The sequence below is a fragment of the Pelophylax lessonae genome (genome assembly GCF_965119305.1).
Source record: "Pelophylax lessonae genome assembly, chromosome: 3".
NCBI lineage: Eukaryota > Metazoa > Chordata > Amphibia > Anura > Ranidae > Pelophylax > Pelophylax lessonae.
Window position 1 is genome coordinate 455067566 of NC_138770.1, and position 26126 is coordinate 455093691.

The 26126-nt window shown below is 45.5% G+C and overlaps 1 protein-coding gene across 1 annotated transcript in view; it reads left to right on the top strand.

The window, feature by feature from the left end:
• UST (uronyl 2-sulfotransferase) overlaps positions 1-26126 on the top strand; it is a 630787-nt gene that overhangs the window by 418861 nt on the left and 185800 nt on the right. Inside the window, exon 4 of the mRNA XM_082249225.1 lies at positions 1230-1309. Coding sequence (XP_082105351.1) covers positions 1230-1309 — 80 coding nt within the window. The remainder of the gene's footprint in view (positions 1-1229; positions 1310-26126) is intronic.

Sequence of the window (26126 nt, forward strand, 5' to 3'; positions counted from 1 at the left end):
CGACAGGTACTTTGATGGGCTGGTGACAGGTACTCAGGTACACTAAAGACAGGTACTCGGGTACCCTGATGGGATGATGATAGGTACTACGGTACTTTGATGAGCTGGCGACAGGTACTTTGATGGGCTGGTGACAGGTCCTCTTTATTAGTGGGAAATCAGTGTGGTTTACTTTGTGCTGTAACAATAACTAGCTGTTACTGCAATCTCCTCCTCACACAGGGTTGGTGTGTGAGGAGGAGAGCCCGGTAACAGCTAGTTACCGCAGTTTGTTTACAATCTGTGAATGGCTGTGATTGGACAGCTGGTCACGGTGACACTCTCCATCCCTGATCGCCGCTCTGCGGCATGCACAAGGACACTGCATGTAACCGGTTGTAATTGGACACAGTCATACACATGGTAAAGAGCCATTATTTTGGCTCTTTACACTGATCGGCGATGGGCTGTGTCCCAAGGGACATGCTGATCCTTGATCACCGTGCTGTGTGCCCCCGGGGGCTGAGGATGAGCGGCGAGAACAGGCGGACGTCCTAGGGAAGAGGTTAAAATGCTGATTTTACAGGGAAGGCCACAGAGGTAATCAAACCGTTGATAGTACTTCTTACCTTTTTCTTTTAAGTCTTTACAGACTTTAGGAGTGTCTGTGGCATTTAAGAGAAATGCTAAATTAAAATAAATCCAGCTCTGCCTAATGGCCTTGTCACATGGGTGAACCTATCAGGTCTGGCTGTCAACTTTTTCTCTATGGAGTGGCAGTGTCAACGGATATGTGTTGGATTGGACATGTGTCCGTTGACACTTGCTGCCATCCAGTCTGATCCTGTCTGCTATAAACAGATGGATGGGGATCCATTCCCCATCCTTCTGGCAGATCGGGTGTAAACGGACAGGCAGTCCATTTACATCCGACTGCCCATAGAGGAGAACGGGCTGTCTGCAACCGCTCTGCATAAGCGAAGGGGACACAGACCAGCCATCCACCTGCTCAGCGGTGATAAGCGGACAGATTCTCCACTAAGCAAGTGAACTGTAAAGGAGCCCACCCTGTGTGTAAGGGACTTTATGGTATCAGTTTTGTCAGAAATAGGAAGTTACTGGTAGTAGCAAAGTCCACCTAGTATATAAAATACAGACATACAGTATCTGGGCAAGTGTTAAGTTGTAATCTTGTTTTATATTCCCCTAATAGTTAATAAAAACTTTCTTAATGTTTGCTTTATTTCTAGATGGAGTTGATAAAGAACATTAGTACTGCTGATCAACCATATTTATTTACTCGACATGTTCACTTCCTTAACTTTTCAAGGTAAGTTGTGCTACTAGTTAGATGGAATTATATAAACGCAAACTATTTTACACATTTATTTTATCTTTTGTAGTACGTTTTGTAGCTCTTTACAAAAAAGAATAATTATTTTACATTAGATTCCGAAAGTAGGACATACCTCATACATCCAGCCAGTAAGTCATGTTGTTTTTCAAAAGAACAAGCTCTCCTGTAAATTTAGCAATTTAGAGTGTTGAGAAAAAACATTTACCACTGACAGGGGTGCTTACAATGAAAAACTTTTATTTATTTATGTAAAACCTGTATCCAAAAAGAAAATAAAAATCTGTTGCTGTAACTGCAGTGTGAATGTGTCGGGGCAGGGGGCCACGCTGGAATGGATGTGCTCTCATGCCTTGCGTGGTCTGTTTGAAATAGAAAGCATAGGAGGGGTGCAAGCACGGAGGCCAATGATGGTGGACACTTGTTAGAGTCTCTCCACTTCACCGCTATTCCTCTCTGCTCCTCTGCTGCAATCTTCAGCTTGTAATATAAGAGGAGCAAGGTCATTAGCCACAGTAACATCCGGAGATCCTTATGGGCAAAATTGGGCATCAGAAATTGTTTTATTCGTCCGCCAAAGACCCACAGCCTGCCCACATGGAGAGCTTTGACACACGCTCTGCATCCCCTGCCTTGAATGATCCAGCTCCCCTGGCGGCATGCATCACCAGCTCCGCTGACTTTATAGCTGAGGTAACCCACTCACCCACTACACAGGCACATTCCCCTTCCCCAAACCTGACTGTGTACATATTAGATGAGAAGTTACACACTATTCTACAAAATATAACCCACACTATCTCAGCTGAAGTTGGGAAAATAGTCCAGGAGCTGAGAGGGTAAATAGCCATAGTGGAGGAACGAACAGATCGATTGTAAACCAAGGTTGATGACTTGCTGCAATACGTTCAAGTGCTAGAGGAAGATAACCATATTTCGAAGCAACAACAGAGAAAAAAGACAAAATCTCTGTATCAGGGCAGTACCAGAATCAACAGGAGATGCACAACTACAGGGATATCTACTGGGCCTTTTTACAACCATGGCCCCTGCATTACAATTAATGTCTAAACCGCTGGCAACAAAAGTGAGTACACCCCTAAGTCAAAATGTCCAAATTGGGCCCAAAGTGTCAATATTTGGTTGTAGCCACCATTATTTTCCAGCACTGCCTTAACCCTCTTGGGCATGGAGTTCACCAGAACTTCACAGGTTGCCACTGAAGTCCTCTTCCACACCTCCATGAGGACATCACAGAGCTGGTGGATGTTAGAGACCTTGCGCGCCTCCATCTTCCATTTGAGGATGCCCCACAGATGCTCAATAGGGTTTAGGTCTGGAGACATGTTTGGCCAGTTCATCACTTTTACCCTCAGCTTCTTTAGCAAGGCAATGGTCATCTTTGAGGTGTGTTTGCAGTCATTATCAAGTTGGAATACTGCCCTGTGGACCAGTCCCTGAAAGGAGGGGGTCATGCTCTGCTTCAGTATGTCACAGTACATGTTGGCATTGATAGTTCCCTCAATGAACTGTAGATCCCCAGTGCCGGCAGCACTCATGCAGCCCCAGACCATGACACTCCCACCACCATGCTTGACTGTAGGCAAGACACACTTGTCTTTGTACTCCTCAATTGGTTGTGGCCACACACACTTGACACCATCTGAACCAAATAAGTTTATCTTGGTCTCATCAGACCACAGGACATGGCTCCAGTAATCCATGTCCTTAGTCTGCTTGTCTTCAGAAAACTGTTTGCAGGCTTTCTTGTACATCATCTTTAGAAGAGGCTTCCTTCTGGGATGACAGCCATGCGGACCAATTTGATACAGTGTGCGGCGTATGGTCTGAGTACTGACAGGCTGTCCCCCCATCCCTTCAACCTCTGCCGCAATGCTGGCAGGACTCTTTCGTCTATTTCCCAAAGACAACCTCTAGATATGAACTTCAGCACATGCACTTACAGTATCTCACAAAAATGAGTACATCCCTCCCATTTTTGTAAATATTTTATTATACCTTTTCATGTGACAACACTGAAGAAATTACACTTTGCTACAATGTAAAGTACATAGTTAGTGAGGTTGAAAAAAGACACAAGTCCATCCAGTTCAACCCATGATGCGTGTGTGTTTGCTTTTAACCGTACATTGTGTACCCCTGTATGTTGTGGTCTTTAAGGTGTACATCTAATAGTTTTTTGAAACTATCTATGCTCCCCGCTGATACGACTGCTTGTGGAAGAGAATTCCACATCCTTACCGCTCTCACAGTGAAGAACCCCCTACGCACTTTAAGGTTAAACTGCCTTTCCTCAAGTTTTAGTGAGTGGCCACGTGTCTTATTGTATTCCCTTTCTCTGAATAGTTTGTTCCTTATGCTAGGGTCGCCAGTACAGTATTTGTACATTGATATCATATCCCCCCTCAATCGTCTCTTCTCCAGAGAGAATAGGTTCAGTGCTTGTAGTCTTTCCTCATAGCCGATGTCCTCCATTCCCCTAATTATTTTTGTTGCCCTCCTCTGGACTTTCTCCAGTTCCAGCACATCCTTCCTGCGGACCGGTGCCCAGAACTGGACAGCATACTCCAGATGTGGCCGGACCAGAGTCTTGTAGAGCGGGAGAATAATCTCTTTATTTCTGGAGTGAATCCCCCTTTTTATACATCCCAGTATTCTGTTGGCTTTGCTTGCGGCGGCTTGGCATTGCATGCCACTGCCAAGCCTGTTGTCTACCAGTACCCCCAAGTCCTTTTCCATCCTAGACTCACCCAGAGGTTCACCCCCTAGTGAATAGCTTGCTTTCTGGTTTCTGGCACCCAAGTGCATTACTTTACATTTTTCTACATTAAACCTCATCTGCCATGTGGTTGCCCACCCCGTTATTTTGTTCAGGTCTGCTTGCAAGATTTCCACATCCTGCATAGAAGATATTGGCATGCCTAATTTAGTATCATCTGCAAATACTGAGATTGTACTAGATATCCCCTCCTCTAGATCATTTATGAATAAATTAAACAGGATTGGTCCCAGGACAGAACCCTGGGGGACCCCACTTTCCACACCCGCCCAATCCGAGTACTCCCCATTAATCACCACCCTCTGGACTCTCCCCTGGAGCCAGGTCTCTATCCAGGTACTCACCTTATGATCCATACCTACCTTCCTTAGTTTGTACAGTAAGCGTTTGTGAGGAACGGTGTCAAAGGCCTTTGCGAAGTCCAGATACACCACATCCACAGGCTTACCTTTATCTAGGTGGCAGCTCACTTCATCGTAGAAGGTTAACAGATTGGTTTGGCACGAACGATTTTTCATGAATCCATGCTGATTTCTACTTATAATACCATTTTCATTACTAAAGTCTTGTATGTGGTCCCTTATCATCCCCTCCAAAATTTTGCAGACTACTGATGTTAGGCTGACCGGCCTATAGTTACCCGGGATATATCTCGGCCCCTTTTTAAATATTGGTACCACGTTGGCTTTTTTCCAATCAGCTGGCACCATACCCGTCTGTAAACTATCCTTAAAGATCAAGAATAATGGTCTGGCAATCACCTGGCTGAGCTCATTAAGACCCCTCGGGTGCAAGCCATCCGGTCCCGGGGATTTATTTATGTTAAGTTTCTCTAGTTTAGCTCTAAGTCTATCCTCTGTTAGCCATGGCGGCACTTCCTGAGGTGTATTATTTAGTTCGGCCTTACAAGCGGGTTTCGTGTAGCCCCCCGATTCCTTTGTGAAGACTGAAGAAAAGAAATTATTTAACACTTCCGCCTTTTCTCTGTCCTCAGTGGCCATTTTTCCTTTATCATCTTTTATGGGGCCAATGTGCTCTGGCCTGGCTTTCTTACTGTTTATATACTTAAAGAACTTCTTGGGGTTCTTTTTGCTCTCCTCCGCTATATGTCTCTCGTGTTCTATTTTAGCCGCCCTGATTTCATCTTTACATTTCTTATTACACTCTTTGTAGTGCTTAAATGCTGCCAATGACCCCTCAGTCTTGTATTTTTTGAAGGCCCAGAGCGAGTGAGTGTGAGTGTACAGCTTGTATAACAGTGTAAATTTGCTGTCCCCTTAAAATAACTCAACACATTAATGTCTAAACCGCTGGCAACAAAAGTGAGTAAACCTCTAAGTGAAAATTTCCAAATTGGGCCCAAATACCCATGTTTCCTCCCTGGTGTCATGTGATTCATTAGTGTTACAAGGTCTCAGGTGTGAATGGGGAGCAGGTGTGTTAAATTTGGTGTTATTGCTCTCACTCTCTCATACTGGTCACTGGAAGTTCAACGTGGCACCTCATGGCAAATAACTCTCTGGGGATTTGAAAAAAAGAATTGTTCCTCTACATAAAGATGGCCTAGGCTATAAGAAGATTGCCAAGACCCTTAAACTGAGCTGCAGCATGGTGGCCAAGACCATAACCAATAGCTCAACACACAGCCATTAATGTCTAAACCACTCAGCTTCCGATGACGTAATTTCAGTGACGAAACGCATCAAGCTGCAACGCACGCTGCCTCGCTCTGGGCCCACTCTGAACTGCACGCCGATCTACCCTACTTCTGGGAGCGGCGCGGTCCCCAGGATTGATCACAGTTAACCCCTAGGTACCGGGGAGACCCAGGGAAACAGTGTGGGCACCATATATTATGGAATAGTGTTTGCTGTTTTTTTAACTTCTTTTAAATAAACTTGGATCAATTTTTTAAACCATACTACACCATCAGGAGTCCTCTTCCTTATTTCGCCCTCTGAGATCACTCACAGGAAATCCATCCATCCACTGGGACACCAGCCTTTCACCGAAAGGAGACCCCAAGCGCATATTGATCTTCAGTTGGCGTATGCCAACTAAGATCAACACCATCTGGTGAGTCTGTATTTTTACCACAGTTTGCTGGTGATTCGGAGGGTCCCACCAATACTGTTCACGATCTCGCACAGACACTACGGTTGGGTCGTTTAATTTGCACAAGGGACCTACCACTTTGGACTGTATAATGTTTGAACTCTTACAGGCCTCAATATGCTTCAGTATCTGAACACATCATTGAGGCTGCCATATGTTTACAATTACGTATATTTCATTGTTTTGTGCAGCACAGTTTAGCACTTTATTTAGCACTGCACTATCAGATACCTAATTGATGTATATGATTTTAATTACTTCACTTTAAGTATTGCACCTTTGATCAATTTATTATAATAATTTAATTGTATATTTGCAGGATCTAGCACTGCCTTTATTTGTTAATTCTTTGGTATTCACCCTTAGGGGCTCTTCAAGCAGCAGGTCATCCCACAGATCAGGTTAACCCAATTCATCCAACCCCAGTGGCGCAAGTGGCTTAATATTATAATAAGTTGGAGGAGTGCAAGGTCTCTAACGTTCACCAGCTCCGTGATGTCATCATGGAGGACTCCAGTGGCAGCCTGTGAAGCTCTGGTGAACTCCATGCCCAAGAGGGTTAAGGCAGTACTGGAAAATAATGGTGGCCACACAAAATATTGACTTTGGGCCCAATTTGGACATTATCACTTAGGGGTGTACTCACTTTTGTTGCCAGTGGTTGAGACAATTAATGGCTGTGTGTTGAGTTATTTTGAGGGGATGGCAAATTGACACTGTTATACAAGCTCTACACTCACTACTTTACATTGTAGCAACTCATGTTACATATTTAATCTTTTATAAAAAGTACAATAATTAAAGAGAAGCAAGGAGACTGATAGGAATAGCAGGTATTTTCACAATGGACACAATGCAAACACAAGGACATGGTACAACAGACATGTATCAGAAATGCAAAAATTGGGGTAACCCCCTTCCTAAAGTATGGTTTTACTGGGGGTAAGCCGATATTCTAGATACAGCCAGTCCCGGGTTACAAAAAAGACTGCAGGTTTGTTCTTTTTTTTTTTTTTCAATCAATAATTTTTATTGAATTTCAAATACAGATGAAAAACAGAAAATCACATTAACAGAATGTGATATAAGAAAATAACCACAAAAAGGTAGAACATTATCCAAAAGTGGATATTACAGTGTTCAAACAATAGTATAAGCTTCGTACAAGTGCTTTGGCATCATGCATGTAAAGGTTAACATCGTTTATTCTGATGATGGGAGGAGAAGAGAGGCGTCGAACCACCCCAACTCAGAACCCCTAGGGGAACAATGTCACCAAGCCACGGGTCGTTGACACCCCCCATCATCCCCAGGATCAGAATGAGTAGAACTAAGTTAAATAAAAGGTTACATTATAAGCTTCTAGTATAAGGTGTTAAATAGGGCCACTCCGACCAAGCTTTTTGAAATTTGTGATGGGTTAAAGCATTGAAGGATAAAGCTTTTTCTAGTTTATAGTTCTCATTAACCAGGGTAATTGCCTCAGAAAGATTTGGGGTGTCGGTGGTTTTCCACTTACGTAGTATTAAAGTTCTGGCAGCCGAAAGGAGATGTACAATCATTTGTCTATATGTCAGTGGGTATAGTTCAATGTTTAGATTCAATAATGCTAACTCTGGTTTGGGAGGAGTTAAGATTGCAGTGATGGAAGCCATACATTGGAAAATTGCTTTCCAAAAGCTTGTAAGGGAGGGGCACTCCCAGAGGACATGCTTTAAGGTACCCACATTCTCTCCAGCACAGTGATGAAAAGGAGGGATTCATCTTAGATAACCTATAGGGAGTGAAATACCACCTATTTACAATCGTTTGCCATCATTTCCCAATGGTTTGTACAATGTGATAGTTTGTGGGTCGAGTTGATCGCTATTTGCCATTGCTTTAGGGTGAAAGATTGATTAAGCGTTTTCTCCCATTTCAGCATATGTGGCGATTTAGTTCTGAGGGAATCAGATGTAAGGCAGGAGTAAAAGAGGGATATACCTTTAGTTAGGGGCGGTACCGTGGAGATGAAATTCCATGTTTGGGAATTAGTTAGTAGTTCTGATAGTGGATGTTTGGCTAGAGTGAAAACTATCTTAGAGATGGTGAGTGACGGGTCATGAGGAAGGGAGAATTCCTGGATAATTTCTTCTTTTTCTTTAAGCCTACAATTACTGTATAGTTGTGTTATGAGTGATAGACCGTGATCCCCTAACTTAGTGACATTATGCTTTTTAAATTCAGTTTCTAATATCTTGATAGGAATATCACAGGCGTGGAAAAGGTTTACTGTGGGTGTTAGTTTGGAAATAGCTCTCCAAGCTTGCAGAGAGGCTTTGACTGTGATGGGAATGTTGGGCTAGTTCCAAGGTATCCATAAATCACACTGAAGCATGAGTGTTAGACATTCAGTCGGCACTAAGTCTTCCTCAATTAACACCCATAATGGGGTTTCACTACTGGTGCACCAATGTTTTATTTGGTCTAGCCTTGAGGTCCACCAATAAGCTTGTAAGTTTAGTAGACCAGCTCCTCCCATGGATTTGTGTGCAGTGAGTACATTGAAGGCTATGCCGGCTTTTTCCCTGACCATATAAATTTCCTAATGATACTTGTAAGGGCATTCAACTGTGTTTTGGGCATGGGGACGGGTAGTGCTCTAAATAAGTATAAGATTTGAGGATGGTCATTTTTATTATCGCCATTCTCGCTCCCCATGATAGGTCAATTTTTGAGAAGTTATTAAGGTCTTCACAGATTTTTTGCTTTAGGGGTTTTATATTCGAATGGATAAGGTCAGAGGTTCGAGGTGTGATGGTAATGCCTAAGTAAGATATTTTCGCATCTGTCCATGAGAATGGGCAGTTTCCTAGCAAACGTTCTTTTGTGTCAGGACAAACATTTAGGTTTAGGACCAGTGATTTGGAGTTATCAAGATGATGTCATCTTGACATCATCTTAATATTGTTAAGCAAGCAAAGCAGGAAGGGGACGTGGATGTTCTTGTCCATCTAGGGACAAATGACCTGGCTTGCGATGAAGTGTCAGAGGTGAAAAAATCTTTTATCACACTTGGAAATGACGTACAGGATTTTGCATCCACCATTTCATTTTCTGAAGTTCTGCCTGTGCATAATGTTCAGAATGATAGGCAGAGGCGCATAAAGGAGTTCAACATATGGCTTAGTAAATGGTGTCAAGAGCAAGGATTTGGCTTTGTTTCTCATGATAGCTCTACTTGGAATAGAAAGGAACTGTACAAAAAAGATGGTTTGCATCTTTCTCTCAAAGGAACAAATGTACTTAGTGAACAACTCCAAGAATTTGCGAAAGAGTATTTAAACTAGGAAGGGGGGGCAAAAGAGTGGAATTACAAGAGTCCAATTGCCCCCCGAAACAATGCCAGAACAGGTCAGAAGCACAGAGGTTAAGAAATGATAAGCTCAGAGTCCTGTCTACAAATGCTCGCAGTTTAGGTAAAAAAATCAATGAACTTGGGTCAATTATGGCATCTGAGAATGTAGATTTAGTGGCTGTTACGGAGACATGGTTTAATGAAAGAAATGACTGGGACATAACCATACCAGGGTACTCTTTATACAGAAGAGACAGAGAAGGCAAGAAAGGAGGAGGAGTGGCCCTGTATGTGAAAGATAGCATTAAATCTAACCTAATACAAGTTGGTGAAGCCAACATAGAGTCAGTTTGGGTTACGTTGCAGTTTGCTAATCATGCAGTAACTCGTGTAGGTGTGATATATAGACCACCTGGTCAAGTCAAAGAACTAGATGATCTACTAGTTGAAGAAATAGCTAAAATGACAATGAAAGGAGAAGTTATCATTATGGGAGATTTCAATCTTCCAGATATAAACTGGAAAACCAAAATAGCAAGTTCTACCAGGAGTACAGATATTCTAAATTCCCTACTGGGGTTGTCTCTGCAACAAGTGGTTGAGGAGCCAACCCGGAGGGAGGCCATTTTGGATCTGGTATTCACAAATGGTGATTCGGTATATGATGTCATTGTAGGCGAAACCTTGGGATCCAGTGATCACCAGTCAGTGTGGTTTAATATAAGAACTGTGAAAGAGTCACACCACACAAAAACAAAAGTTTTAGATTTTAGAAAAACAGACTTTTCAAAAATGAAATTAGTCATAAATGAGTCCTTATCAGACTGGAACGGATTACATGGAGTCCAGGAGAAATGGGACTACTTAAAAGGTGCATTATTGAAGGCAACAGAAAATTGCATTAGACTTGTCAGTAAAAGCAAAAAAAGGAAGAGACCACTGTGGTACTCAGCAGAAGTGGCCCAAATCATTAAAAATAAAAAGCTAGCATTTTGTAATTATAAAAAAACCCAGAGCAATGAAGATAAGGAAATCTACAAGATTAGGCAGAAAGAGGCCAAGCAAGTTATAAGAACTTCTAAAGCGCAGGCAGAAGAAAAACTAGCTCAGTCTATGAAAAAGGGGGATAAGACATTCTTCAGATATATAAATGAAAAAAGGAAATTAAAACAAGGAATAACTAAATTAAAAACAAAGGACGGAAGGTATGTAGAAGAGAATAAAGGGCTAGCCGACTGCCTTAATGAATACTTCTGTTCAGTTTTTACAGAAGAAAAAGGAGAAGGACCTCCACTTCAAAGGATGACTAATGAATCATTTGATGCATGTGTCTTTACAGAGGAAGACGTTCTAAGATTGCTGTCTAAAGTGAAGACAAATAAGTCACAGGGTCCTGATGAGATACACCCAAAATTATTAAAAGAGCTTAGTGGTGAGCTGGCAAAACCATTAACAGATTTATTTAACCAATCATTAGTAACAGGAGTCGTCCCGGAAGATTGGAAATTGGCAAATGTCGTGCCCATTCACAAGAAAGGTAGTAGGGAGGAATCGAGCAACTATAGACCTGTGAGTCTGACATCAATAGTAGGCAAATTAATGGAAACCCTATTAAAGGATAGGATTGTGGAACATCTTAAATCCCATGGATTGCAAGATGAAAAACAACATGGGTTTACTTCAGGGAGATCATGTCAAACAAATCTTATAGATTTTTTTGACTGGGTGACTAAAATAATAGACGGTGGAGGTGCAGTAGACATTGCATATCTAGATTTTAGTAAGGCTTTTGACACTGTCCCACATAGAAGACTTATCAATAAACTGCAGTCATTGAGCATGGACTCCCATATTGTTGAGTGGATTAGGCAGTGGCTGAGTGACAGACAACAGAGGGTTGTAGTCAATGGAGAACATTCAGAACAAGGTCATGTTACCAGTGGGGTACCTCAGGGATCTGTACTGGGACCAATTTTGTTTAATATCTTCATAAGTGATATTGCAAAAGGCCTCGATGGTAAGGTTTGTCTTTTTGCTGATGACACAAAGATATGTAACAGGGTTGATGTTCCTGGAGGGAAACGCCAAATGGAAAAGGATTTAGGAAAACTAGAAGAATGGTCAGAACTCTGGCAACTGAAATTTAATGTGGATAAGTGCAAGATAATGCACCTGGGACGTAAAAACCCAAGGGCAGAATATAGAATATTTGACACAGTCCTGACCTCAGTATCTGAGGAAAGGGATTTAGGAGTAATTATTTCAGAAGACTTAAAGGTGGGAAGACAATGTAATAGAGCAGCACGAAATGCCAGCAAAATGCTTGGATGTATAGGGAGAGGTATAAGCAGTAGAAAGAGAGAAGTGCTTATGCCGCTGTACAGAACACTGGTGAGACCTCACTTGGAGTATTGTGCGCAGTACTGGAGGCCATATCTCCAGAAGGATATAGATACTCTAGAGAGAGTTCAGAGAAGAGCTACTAAACTAGTACATGGATTGCAGGAAAAAACTTACCAGGAAAGGTTAAAGGACCTTAACATGTATAGCTTGGAAGAAAGAAGAGACAGAGGGGATATGATAGAAACTTTTAAATACATAAAGGGAATCAACTCGGTAAAGGAGGAGAGCATATTTAAAAAAAAGAAAAACTACCACAAGAGGACACAGTTTTAAATTAGAGGGGCAAAGGTTTAAAAGTAATATGAGGAAGTATTACTTTACTGAGAGAGTAGTGGATGCATGGAATAACCTTCCTGCAGAAGTGGTAGCTGCAAATACAGTGAAGGAGTTTAAGCATGCATGGGATAGGCATAAGGCTATCCTTCATATAAGATAGGGCCAGGGACTATTCATAGGATTCAGATTCAGATATATTGGGCAGACTAGATGGGCCAAATGGTTCTTATCTGCCGACACATTCTATGTTTCTATCTGCGAACAAAGTAATCTTGTGTTCTGTGTTGCCAATAGTGAAGCCTCGTATGTTGGGAGAAGTTCTTATTGCTTCGGCTAGGGGCTCAATGGATAAATTGAAAATTGTTGGGGAAAGGGGGCAGTCTTGTCTTGTGCCGTTTGAAATTTTAAAGGGTTTGAAAAGCGTTCCAGACATGAAGACTTTGGCAGTAGGTTGGGAGTAGAGTGCCATAATTTCTGAATATATGTTACCCTCCAGGCCAAATTTGCGTAGGGCGGATGACATATACTTCCAGTTGATTCTGTCAAGCGCCTTCTCCGCGTCTAGTGTAAGCAGCAGAGAAGGCGTCCGACGTTTTTCCGCTATATCAAGGACATTTACAATTCTCCTAGTTGCGTCTGATGTTTGACGCCCAGGGATGAAACCCAACTGATCTTTCCGGACCAGAAAGGGTAGTACCCTCTGCAGACGTTTGGCCAGTAGTTTAGCAAATATTTTGAGGTCTGTGTTTAACAGTGAGATCGGTCTGTAGTTTTCGGGTTTCAAAGGATCTTTCCCCTGTTTAGGTATTGTGGTCACATATGCTCCTAGCATTTCTTTTGGGAATGATGACATGTCAACCGCTTTTTGGAATACATCAAGTAGAAATGGCGTGAGGGTGTGTTGAAATAGTTTGTAGTACTCACTTGGGAAACCATCTGGGCCCGGTGATTTGACTTGAGGTAGGGATATTATTATTTTTCTAATTTCGTCGGTAGTTATGGGTGCATTAAGCATTTGGAGTTGGGTTTCAGAGAGACGGGGCAGATTAAGGTTCTCTAGAAAGGCTGAAATATCTGTACTTACTGGTTTGTGGATTGTGGGATCTGACTCCAAATTATAAAGTGAGTAATAATAGTAGGCAAATTCATCTGCTATTTCCTGGGGATGTGTTAATTTGTGATTTGTCTGTGACTGAGTAAGGTGAGAGATCCTAGATTTGGTTTGTCGGGATCTAAGCCTATAAGCTAACGTTTTACTTATTTTGTTGGACTGGGCGTAGCTTGTTAACTTAAGTTTTCTAAATTGGATATCGCTCTTTTCCAATAAGATAGAACGAAGTTCTATTCTTAGGTTAGCCAAGGTTTTTGTAATTTTGGGATCTGGGAGAAATTTGTTTTTGGATTCAAGGTCATGAATTTGAGATAGGATGTGTGAGAGTTTCTCTTACGTCCTCCGACAGTCGCCGCCCTCTTCATATTCGTCACAATGGGGTATTAGACTTTGCTCCGAAGGAGTAGCTAGGCAACAGAATATGTCAATATAAAAGTTTTAACATATCCCACCCCCAGGGGGTGGTCCCCTCAGTCAATACCCTCCCACTTCCTGTATCCATACCCCAGTTTCAATGTCTAGCTTGTCAGGAGTAGCTGGATGTCTCTATGCTGGGGCATTTGTCTCAGCCTTTTCTCTATTCTTTTTTGATTTTGTTTGAGTTTTTTCTCTCTGTTTGCTTAGCTGTTCATTTTGTCAGCGCTAGTTAGTTCTTCTGATGAAGAGGATTCGTGCGGGCTGGGACTCGGGCTGATCCCCCTGGTCGCAGGTTGTGGGTCAGTGGTTTTCCCGGCCTGCCATCGAGCGTTCAGCCAGGTATCGCTCCTGGCACAGTGAACGACCCATCCCTGTTCGGTGCAGGGATGCTTGGTGAGGTGGCTACCTCACTGGACGCTGTGTGGTTTCTTAACCCCGGTTTCGTGCGTCCTGGATGCGACTCTCCCTGCCTCATGTGCTGTGGCTTGTTCGCCTGTGCGGGTCCCCCGCGTCATTAGAAGGTAAGTGTACTTATGTGGGGACCTGTCTGTCGGGGGGGTGTCAGTCTGGGACTGTGTAACCTGCCTCTATTCGCACTATTTGGCTCCCTGTCAGTCTGCCTGCACGCTGTGGGCTGCAGGAGGGGGGGCTGTGTGGCACTGTGTGTCTGCCTGTTAATGTGTGAAGCGCTGTGTGCCTTTGGTCATGTTGGGGGCACTGTACAGTGGTCGCTGCGGCGACCTGCCATGTTGATTTTTACATGGGTGATGTTGTTACATCGCAGAGCGGGGGAGTGGCGTTTTCGGCGCCAAGCGCCGCCATTTTGCCTGCATCGCCCTGGCCGCATGTTTTCAATGCGGGCGGCCATTTTCTTGTAGCCTCTCATAGGCTTTACAAGAGCGCCCTGATTGCATCACTTCCTCTTTCCTGATGTGCACCGATCGAAGCAGCAGCTACTACAGGGGTCCCCTCAGGTTTTTAACTTTTCTATCTGCCTGTATCCATTGCCTGTTTTCTGTGCTATCCCTGTGGGGGTCTCATTAGGCTTGTGCGTGTGGCAGTGGGCTGCGCTCGCCGCGCTTGTTAAGGGGGCAGTTAACCCTTTCTTGTCAGCATAAGTTTTGTGGGGCAATGGATTCTCGGGAGGGCAAATTTCCTGCCACATTGGTGGATAGCCAGGGGACTGCTGTTTCTCCCCCAGGGGGGGATTTGGCTGTGATTGTGGCTAATCTTGCTGCCCAGGTGCAAATGTTGGTGGCTGCTCAATCCACAAAGAGGTCCAGAGTTTCAATTTCCTCTGGTTCAGAGGGTGATGGTGCGGGGGCTGATATGGCCGGGGTCTCCTTGTCGGGGTCCCGTTCCTCCCTGGATCTTGTGGGGTCCGAGGTGGAGGCTGAGGTTGAAGGGGTGGATAATTCTCCCCCTGGATGACTTGGTTGCTTCCATCAAGCAAACGCTGCGCTTGCAGGATGAACCGTGTCCGCCAGCTGCTTTGGCAGCTTATGGGACAAAGAGAAGGCGCAAAACATCGCAGGTTTTTCCCTGCACTGATGATTTTCAGAGCGCCGTTAAGGAACAATGGCGTAATATTCGCAAACCTTTTGCGGTACCCAGTAGGTTTAAACTACGTTATCCTTTCACGCCCGCTACTGACGTGCGTTGGTGTGTACCACCTCCTGTGGATCACGCGATCGCGGTTCTGAATAAGTCCACTGCGATTCCTGCTGAGGATACCCCGGTATTCCGGGATGCCACAGACAAGAGGCTGGAGTCTCTTGCCCGTCATACCTATTCTATTATGGGTTCTATGCTAAAAGCTCTGTTTGCTTCCCTTATGGCGGCCCAGGCGGTCGCGAGTTGGACGCAGGTGCTTAGACGCGTTTTGGTGGCTGACTCAGCCCCGCAGGCGACATTGGACATGGTGGATCAAATCCATCAGGGTGTCATGTATTTGTGCGATGCGGACTTGGATATGGTCCCGTTGGCCGCACGTGTACACGGTGTGGCAGTGTTGTCTCGCCGTTTGGTTTGGTTGAAGTGTTGGTCGGTGGACCAATCTTCTCGCAAGACTTTAGCCAATCTCCCTTATGACGGTTCTCGTCTGTTTGGCGAATCCTTGGATACTCTGATTAAGGGGATCACTGGGGGTTAGAGCACGCTCTTGCCCCAATCCCAGAAGGCTAAGTCGGCTCTTGGTAAGAAGCATGCTTCCTTTCGGCCCTCTCAGGGGTCCTTTCGTGCCTTTCGGCCGCACTTTAAGGGCAAACCGTTCAAAGGTCAGGGCTCTCAAAAGAAGCCATGGACGGGTAAGCAGAAGTCCGGCCAATCCGGATCTGCTGCCCACAACAGTGCGGCCTGAAGGGGCGCCCTCACCCGATTCTGGGGTGGGGGGACGCTTGCTCGGTTTTCTACAACCTTGGCTGGCCCGTGTTCGGGACAGATGGGTTCAGGAAATCGTTCGATCCGGTTACAAGATCGAGTTTCTCTCTCGGCCGGAGAGCAGATTTTTTCCCTCAAATCTTCAACTGTCTCTGGAGCGTTTGCGGGATCTGCACCTGGCGGTGCGGGACCTGAGAGCTCAGGGAGTGGTGGTCCCGATGCCTCATCGGGACAGATTTCGGGGGTTCTATTCAAATCTGTTCACTGTACCCAGGAAGGAGGGCAAGGTTCGTCCAATTCTGGACTTGAAGGCTCTAAACCGCTTTGTACGGGTTCGCAAGTTCCGCATGGAATCTCTGCGGTCGGTGGTGGCTGCCCTGGTTCCGGGGGAATTCATGGCCTCCATCGATCTGAATGATGCGTACCTACACATCCCCATTTTCGAGGGTCACCAGAGGTACCTTCGATTCGCCATTGCGGAGGATCACTACCAATTCGTGGCGTTACCTTTTGGCCTCGCTTCGGCTCCGCGGGTTTTCACCAAGGTGCTTGCGCCACTGCTGGCCTTGTTAAGGGCCCAGGGCATCTCTGTCCTGGGGTATCTGGACGACATTCTGGTTCGATCTGCGACCAGCCAGGGTCTGAAGAAGGATCTGTCCGTCACGGTGCAGACTCTGCAGGAGTTTGGTTGGACGATAAATTATCCAAAATCGACACTGTGTCCGACGGTTCGTCTTCCCTATTTGGGAATGATCCTGGGCTCGGTCCATGCGAAGGTCTTCCTACCGGACGACAAAATCAAGGTTCTTCAGGGAGAAGTCCAGTCCCTCAGGGACGTTCCGTGCTCATCCCTGCGGAAGTGCATGCGGTGTCTGGGTCTGATGGTCTCGGCTTTCGAGGCAATTCCCTTTGCCCAGTTTCACACGAGGGGTCTCCAAGCGGAGATTCTGTCCAAGTGGGACGGGCGTCCGCAGTCTCTGGATGTCCAGATTTCGTTGAGCTGTCGCACCAGAAGGGATCTTCTGTGGTGGCTCCAGTCCCCGGCGGTGTCGGGGGGACTGATCACCACGGATGCCAGCCTGTCGGGCTGGGGTGGTGTTCTGGGCGTTCTGTCCGCCCAGGGGACTTGGTCGGAGGAGGAATCCTCCCTTCCGATCAACATTCTGGAGTTGCGTGCGATAAATCTCTGCCTTCACCGTTGGACGGACAGGCTGCGCGGCTGTCCGGTTCGGGTGCAGACGGACAATGCCACGGCGGTGGCTTACGTCAATCACCAAGGGGGCACCAGGAGTGCCCGAGCGGCTCGGGAAGTGGCCGACATTCTTTCTTGGGCCGAGACTCATGTCCCGGCGATATCGGCGGTACACATTCCGGGGGTGGAGAACTGGCAGGCGGATTATTTGAGTCGCCAGGCCCTGGATCAGGGGGAATGGTCTCTCCACCCGGCTGTCTTCCAGATGTTGTGCGCGAAGTGGGGTCTTCCGGAAGTGGACCTGTTCGCGTCTCGTCTGAACAACAAGGTAAAAAGGTTCGTGGCAAGGACGCGCGATCCTTGGGCAGACGCGTCCGACACGTTGGTGGCCCCGTGGCACCAGTATCGGCTGCTGTATGCGTTCCCGCCGATTAAATTGCTGCCCAGGTTCCTTCGCAGGTTGAACTCGGAACCACACACGGTAATTCTTGTGGCACCGGACTGGCCTCGCCGGTCTTGGTACGCGGATCTCGTGAACCTGGCGGTCGACGCTCCTTGGCGTCTGCCTCTTCGGGAAGATCTCTTATCTCAAGGGCCGATATTCCATCCTGCTTTACAGTCGCTGGCTTTGATGGCCTGGCTGTTGAAACCGAGGTCCTGAAGGATAGGGGTCTCTCTCCGGAGGTCATTCACACTTTGATTAACGCGAGGAAGTCTTCCTCAGGGAAGGTCTATCACCATACTTGGAAGGCCTATTTTGCCTGGTGTGAGTCCGGGGGGTTTTCACCTCGCACATACTCTTTGTCTAGGGTGTTGTCCTTCCTTCAGACGGGTGTCGACCAGCGTATGGCGTTGGCTACGGTCAAGGGTCAGGTGTCTGCGCTGGCCGTTTTTTTTCAACGTCCTGTAGCGTCTAACTCTTTGGTTAGTACCTTTGTTCAAGGGGTGCGACATCTGGTCCCTCCTAGGAGGGCACCCTTGCCTCCTTGGGGCTTGAACCTTGTGCTGTCCGTGTTACAACACGCTCCTTTTGAACAGATCAGGAAGATCTCGTTGTCCATGTTGTCCAAAAAAGTCGCTTTTTTGGTGGCGATAACTTCGGCTCGTAGGGTTTCGGAGCTGGCGGCTTTGTCCTGCAAGTCTCCGTACTTGGTCCTTCATCTGGATAAGGTGGTCTTGCGACCCAACCCTTCTTTTCTTCCGAAGAGAGTTTCGGATTTTCATATCAATGAGGACATTGTCCTGCCTTCGCTCTGCGCGAAGCCCAAACTTCAGAAGGAGGTGGAGCTGCATTCCTTGGATGTTGTTCAGGCGATTAGGGTTTACCTGAAATCGACTGAATCTTTCCGCAAGTCGGATTCCTTGTTTGTCCTTGAGGGACCTCAAAAGGGCTTGGCTGCGTCGGCCTCTACCATTGCCAAATGGATCAGACAGACTGTGGAACAGGCCTATACTTTGAAGGGGAAAGTTCCCCCTGTGCCTGTGAAGGCGCACTCTACAAGATCTCTGAGTACGTCTTGGGCCTGTCGTCATGGGGCTTCTGTGGCCCAGGTGTGTAAGGCAGCGACTTGGTCGTCCGTTCACACCTTCACAAAATTCTACAGAGTGGATGTTCAGGCATCGGCAGATGCTTCCTTTGGCCGCAAGGTTCTTAGTGCGGCAGTTCCTTAGAGCCTCTTGTATGGGCTTCTTGGCTGTTTGGGATACATGTTGTTATCCCTAGGTTATTTGTTTTCCTGGGATTTTTTTTTGCTTCTGTTGAGCAAGTTTTTTCCGTTGCCCAGATGGTTTCCTTCCTTTGGTAAGGTTACTGTCTCTGCTGTGGAGACGGCGTTGCCTGGGGCGTGGCTGCGTTTCCCACCCCTCATGTTTGCACTGCTTTGGGACGTCCCCATTGTGACGAATATGAAGAGGGCGGCGACTGTCGGAGGACGTAAGAGAAAACGGAATTTTTGTAAAATCTTACCTGTAAAATTCCTTTCTCTGAGTCCTCCGACAGTCGCCGCCCCCGCCCCTCTTTTGGGGTTGATTGTACTCTCTACTGCTATTCCACTGAAACTGGAGTATGGATACAGGAAGTGGGAGGGTATTGACTGAGGGGACCACCCCCTGGGGGTGGGATATGTTAAAACTTTTATATTGACATATTCTGTTGCCTAGCTACTCCTTCGGAGCAAAGTCTAATACCCCATTGTGACGAATATGAAGAGGGCGGCGACTGTTGGAGGACTCAGAGAAAGGAATTTTACAGGTAAGATTTTACAAAAATTCCGTTTTTTGATTATATTTCTTTTTAAGTCTAGAGCTCTGCTGTATGCAGACTCCCCTCATGTAGGCCTTGTGTGCTTCCCATAGGCTCCAAGGGTCTGACACCGAATTTGCGTTTAGTTGGAAAAATTCAGTAAGATGTTGGGAAACATGTTTTTTACACACATCGGACTGTAGGTTTCTGATGTTGCAATGCCATACAGAATTGGCCCCCCTGGGGATTCCCTCATCCACGGTCACCTCCACCACAGCATGGTCAGACCATGTGATATCCTTGATGGCCGCGGATGAGGTCATCCCCAGAAGTCGCCAATCAGACACAAACATATCCAAACTTGAGTATGTACGATGTCTGGAGGAGTAGAAAGTGTAATCTCTCTCAGATGCGTGGAGACACCTCCAAACATCGTACAAACTTTCCTTACAGAACAAACCCTGTAAAGAGGTTCTTCTGTTGTTTGGAGAGGAGGAAGTGTTCATCTCTGGATTGGATGTCAGATTGAAGTCACCACAGATCATAAGATTGCCATACTTGACTTTGGAGATGGCTTTGAGTGTTCTTCTGAGGAATCGCAGTTGATGCGTGTTAGGAGCATAGATCGATGCTAGGGTCATAGGTAGTCCGTTGAATGATCCTGTGAGGATAATATAGCGGCCATCTGGGTCAGTCACTAAATCCTTGAGTTGCCAGTTAATTGTGTGTTTAATCGCTAGGAGGATTCCCTTTTTCTTCAATGGTGATGTAGCTAAGTAGATGTTGGGAAAGTCCCTGTTAGAGCATTTGGGATGATTGGACGTCTGGAAGTGTGTTTCTTGCACTGAAATAATGTCCGCATTTGAAGATTTGGCTTCTTTCCAAAGAGCGTATCTCTTGGCTGGATGATTCAGTCCGTTTGCATTTATCGAAATTATTTTAAATGGCATTTTTATATGTAGAAAGGATGTGCTGGTCGGGCTCCGGAGTGGAGTTACCAGTTAATGGGAATGTAATGTACTCATATTTTTGGTCTCGAGAGGGATGGTTTGAAAATGATGAAGATTCCTTGTTGCATGAAGAGGAATTAGAAACAAAACTGACAAAGAAAAAAAAAATACAAAAATAGAACATTATAAAAAAAGGACCATAAAAGTGGTCCGAGATCGACAAAGGTGGTCGATATCCTGTGTGGATAAGGGGCCATAAGGAAATTTTTCACTCCATAGGCCTAGAACCGGTATGGTGCTGGCTTGAGGTGCTGGGAAATCCACCCTGCAGCTTATTTTTCTTTTTTTTTTTATTTCTTTCTAGAAACTACGTTCCATTCCCCATTGGTAGGTAAAGGGGTAGGAGCTTTGTGTTGGGAATCCTCAGTTGGAGGGACGATGCCCCATCTCTGAAGCAATGAGATTCCTTCTTCTAAGGTTGAAATGGAGGTAGTGGTACCGTTGTGAGTGATGGTGAGGGTTGCCGGATGTTTCCATTTGTGTAGTATTTTATGATTTCTTAGCGCTTTTGTGATTGTCGCTAAGTTCCTCCTTCTCTGAAGAGTGTGTCTTGACAGGTCGGGTAAAATTTGGATCGTTGAAAATTCTGCTGGTACTTCAGAGGATTGGCGGAATGAGGACATTATTTTTTACTTGGAGTGGAAAAAATGTACTCCCTCGGAACTTCTGGCGCTAAGAAAGCTGGTTTGGGCACCCTATGAATTCTGTCGATAATCATATCAGTCTCGGATAGTGTAGGAACAAGCATAGAAAATAGCCGGTTGGCATATTGTTCTAGTTGCTGTGGCTGCACTGATTCCGGAACTCCTCTCAGTTTCAGGTTGTTCCTCCTTGATCTGTCCTCTAAATCAGCAACCTTGTCCTTAAGCCACAATATTTCATCAGAATGTTGATTGTGGGCCTCAACCATTGTGTTAAAGGACAAAGCTTGGCTGCTAAGAGAGGATTCGACTGTATTTACTCTGTCCCCCAGATTATGGACCTCCTGTCTGTATTGCTGCATCCAGCTCATTATGTCTGCTTGGAATGATGATCTAAAGGAGTGCAGCATTTCTTTCAGCATAATGTCAGAGACAAGAGCCTGAGGCATAAGACTGGGCTTGATCCATCCCCTTAAATTGCTCCTGGCCCTGTTTGGCTGGAGATATGATACAGGGCTTATTTTTAGCTGGACTTCTTGAAGAGGGGGACTCCGGGGAGGAAGACCCTGATGAATATTCACTGTCAGGATTCCCTACTTGGCGTAGTGTTTGTGAATTGCCTCTTCTGTCACTTATTGATGTTGTTTGTGGATGCATTTGCAGGACCCCACTGCTGTTGCTGCAGTTGTTTTGTTGTAGGGTATCTGTGTGAAATCTGTTGATCTGCTCAAGTTTAGTAAGTTTTGATGATTCTTTGCGCCTACGTGTCATGACCACAGAAGTTTGCGGGGTAAGCAGGGGCCAGAGTCTTTGGTTTTGCTATAAAGGTGGATGGATGGGGTCCGGTTCACTGTGGCCACATGGAGTAGTTAGCTTAAGTAGTCATTAGTAACCCTGATCTCCACTATCCCTCCTGGAAGGAGATTAATTGTCAGATTGAGTGCAGGAAGCATAACTTCCTAGATGCTGTTGCAGATGGCGGGGAAGATGTGCCCTCACGTGGGGGAAGGACGGAACACAGCGCCTCTTTAGGTGAAGATGGAGGCCTTTATGTTTAAGCCTGGGCCGAGCGGGAGGTTTTCAGTATGCAGGGAGTATTTTGGGAGGTGGCAGAAGAGCCCCAAAGTACAGCAGCCCTTACCCGGTAACCGCCGCAGCGCCTGTGCCCCGATTCAGGAAAGTCCGCGGCTCCGGCCCGCGGCTAGGCCGCAATCCTGGCGTCCCGCCGAACGAACTTTTCCACCGCAATTTCGGCACAAAGTGTCCCCAGGTGGTGTAGGAAGGGCTTGATGATGTTTTATGATAGCTGGAGGCGAAGGATCAGGAGGATTGCAGCAGATAGAACCAGGCCGATACGGAGCTCCTCTCTCCTGCGTCCTACTCCGTCGGCTTCCGGACACGACCCCCCCAGGTTTGTTCTTAAGTCGAATTTGTTTGTAAGTCGGAACAGGTACATTTTTTACTTTTAGCTCCAGCTAAAACAATCATTTTTAATTTTTTTGGATAGCATAGGGAAGGGTTAACACCCCTGTAATGTTTGTTTTCCTGTCTGTACCCCTGTTCAGAAGATTTCACCTCACTTTCTGTCCCTATGACAATTGGATTTTGAAAATTTTGGGTTTTTGTGGAAACACCTTTTTCCCATGAGAACTCTTATAAGAGTGAATTTTCCTTCCTTACGGGGAGATTTCTTCTCACTTCCTGTTGTCTCCCTCCGTTTGTAAGTAGGAGTCGTTTGTAAGTCAGATGTTTGTAACTCGAGGACCGCCTGTATAGAGTAAATCTCCTTCTTCACTATTGGTGGGGAAGCCTACAGTGGCCTAGTCACAATTGATTGTTATCCACTTCCTATTCTTTAGGTGTTGCATTAGTTACCCTTTGTGGTACAATTTAACCTGCATACAGTTTGTACACCAGTCTGAGATGATCTAGTTACCCAGACCATTAATCCCTTCTGCTCTACAGTTGGTCCATGTGTCACCTTTGCTGTTGCTGACCCACTTGCACTTGCTGTAATGACAGACGCAAGTCTTACAGGCTGAGGAGTAGTTTATAACACCCTAACGACTCAGTGGACATGATCCCTACAGGAATAAAAACTACCTATCAATATTCTGGAACTGAGAACCACCAGGTTGTCTCTGTACAAGGTCTGTCTTTTAAAAGGTCACCCAGTCATGCAATGCCAAAGCAGTGGCCTAAATAAATCATCAAGGGGCACCAGAGGTTTAGCAGCCCTGAAAGAAAAAAAGTCTAATACTTTCATGGGCAGAAACTTACATTAAAGCTGTCTCAGTTGTCCATATTCTGGTAGTGGACAATAGCCAGACTGATTATCTAAGTTGTCAATGCCTAGACCCAAGAAACAACCAGATGTGGACATCCAGGTTTCAGCAACAAGCTGAGCAAATTTGTGGCAAAATGTAGAGATCCTCTAGCTCTCACGGTAGATGTTCTGGAGCTTCCTTGGACTCTGTTCCAAATGGCTTATGAATTCCTTCTGATGAAGATCCCACCTCAGCTGCTGGACAAGATAGAGGAGGAAAGGGTTCCAGTGATTCTCATTGTACCAAATTGGCCCAGAAGAACATGGTACACAGACCTACTCAGACTTCCAGTAGACAAGCTCTGGCCTCTTTTCAACATACTCAGTCATTACCACCTTACTCAGAGCAAGGAAATGCTGCTCCCACTTTAGATTTCAACCTAGTGCCCTCCGGTCATCAGAGACTCCCTTTGAACTGATTAGAGACATTCTGTTAGAAGACATCACCTTTAAGGTTGCCTTCTTTCTTGCCATTACCTCTGTTTGGCATGTTTCTGAGTTAGAAGCTCTCTCTTGTAGTGAGCCCTTTCTTCTTTTGCACAAGGACAAGGTTGTTCCAAAACCTTCCTTTTTACCTAAGGTGGTCTCTCATTGAGGATATAATTCTCCCTTCCCTCTGTCCTGCTCCAAAATATGACTAGCAAATTGTCTAACATTGTATTTAAATAGGACTGTCAAAGTCTTCTTGGCAGCCACAGCCCTTTTTATTCTACCTGGAGATCCCAGTACATGACTCCCTGCTTCCCATTCCACCATTGCCAAGTGGATCAGAGAACTAATTTCCAGGGCATTTCCCAATAGAGCTCATTCCACCAAAACTGTTTTTGTCTCCTATGCTTGGCATCAAGCACCTGTATCCCAGAATTTCAAGGCCACCACATAGTCCTCTGTTCTACCAGGTTGATGCGCAGGCTTCAGCTGATGTGAGATTCAGCAGCAAAGTGCTTCAAGCTTTTATCTGTTTTGTTCAGGTTATTTTAACTATGTTTTTTTTGTAGGCCTTTCGGCTGTTCTGTTTTCTGTGTTGTTTCCAACCTCTAAATTTTTTTGCTTGGGTACCTTCCATGTCTATGCATACCAGTCCTGTGTCCTGTACAATCAAGATAATATGATTTCTGACTCACCTGTAATGTCCCTATCTTGGAGTACAGTTTAGGGCACAGGTTCCACCCATATGTGTCTTGATCACTCCTTCTTGCTTGCTAAAAAAAAAGTAGTTGGGGTTATATAGGTAAAATTTAGAGGTAACCCTAGCAAAAAATGTTGCCAGTCTCCAATCGCCTGCAGGTAGGGGCATATATCCCGCGGTCTATGAATACCATTCCTGATTCCTGTAGTGTATTCCAAGATAAGGAATTTACAGGTAAGTCAGAGTTCTTACTTTTTTGCATGTGCCCCTTACACTATACTCATGTTTACAGTAGAAAAATGCCGTTCTTATATACTACTTTGTCAAAGTTTCATATATCCTTTTAAACAGCAGTCCCCAACCTTTTTGGCACCAGGGACCAGTTTCATGGCACCAGGGACCAGTTTCATGGCAGTCAGTTTTTCCTGGGGGAGGGAGTAGGAAATTCATGGAGTAGGTCCTCAGCCCCCCTCCACATCACAACCCCCTTTTACAGCACAGTCCCTAGTTTATATCAGTGTCCACAGTCCCCTTTTCTTTATAGTTTTCTCTTTAAAGCAGTTCCACAGTGTCCTCAGTTCCCCTTCACATCACAGCCCCCTTTACATTACAGTGGCCCTTTACTTTTTAAACCTGATAAAGGTGTTTGAGTTTTTCCAAAAAAACATAATCCAAAGATCTGAAGTAGACAAAGGCATCACTCCTGATTTGTCAAAAATGTGCATTGTAAATTAAATACCCTTTATTGTCTTTGGTCTGCAAATGTGCTCTCAATTCTTTTGGTCTCTGGGTGATTGATAAAACAGTTGTATGTGTTACTGCCAATGAGACAATATTCTATCTATACACATTATTCAAAGTGACTCTGTCACCTTGCCCATGCAAGGCAAAGTGACGATGTAATAAAAATAATTCAACCCTCTAAGCAGTATTATTCTTATATTCTAAGTTATAATTACTAGTGGGCACTTTTTACCTTCAACTTAACCACTTGCCGACTGCCTAACGCCGATCTACGTCGGCAGTCAGCCCCTCACAGGCAAAGTGACGTAGGGCTACGTCACTAGCTTGTGAGGGTCTAGGGAGCGAGCGCGCGCCGCCGGAGGCACGCTCCCGCGTGGTCACGGACCCCCCCGCGCGTGTGACCAGCGGACCCGATGTCCGCCGGTCACTCGGCGATCGGCGGGGGAGAGGGAGAATGTCAGGCAGCTTGTGTAAACCAGCCACCTGTCATTCTCCTCGCTGTAAAGACACTGATCACACGGATCTAGTATGTAGATCCGTTGATCAGTGTCCTTACAGCTCAAGCCACAGCCAATCACAGTAGAAAGCATGCCCCTAGGGATACACACAGCCCCTCCCTCCCAAATAAAGTTAACCCCTTCACTACCAGTGTATTTTTACAGTAACAGTGC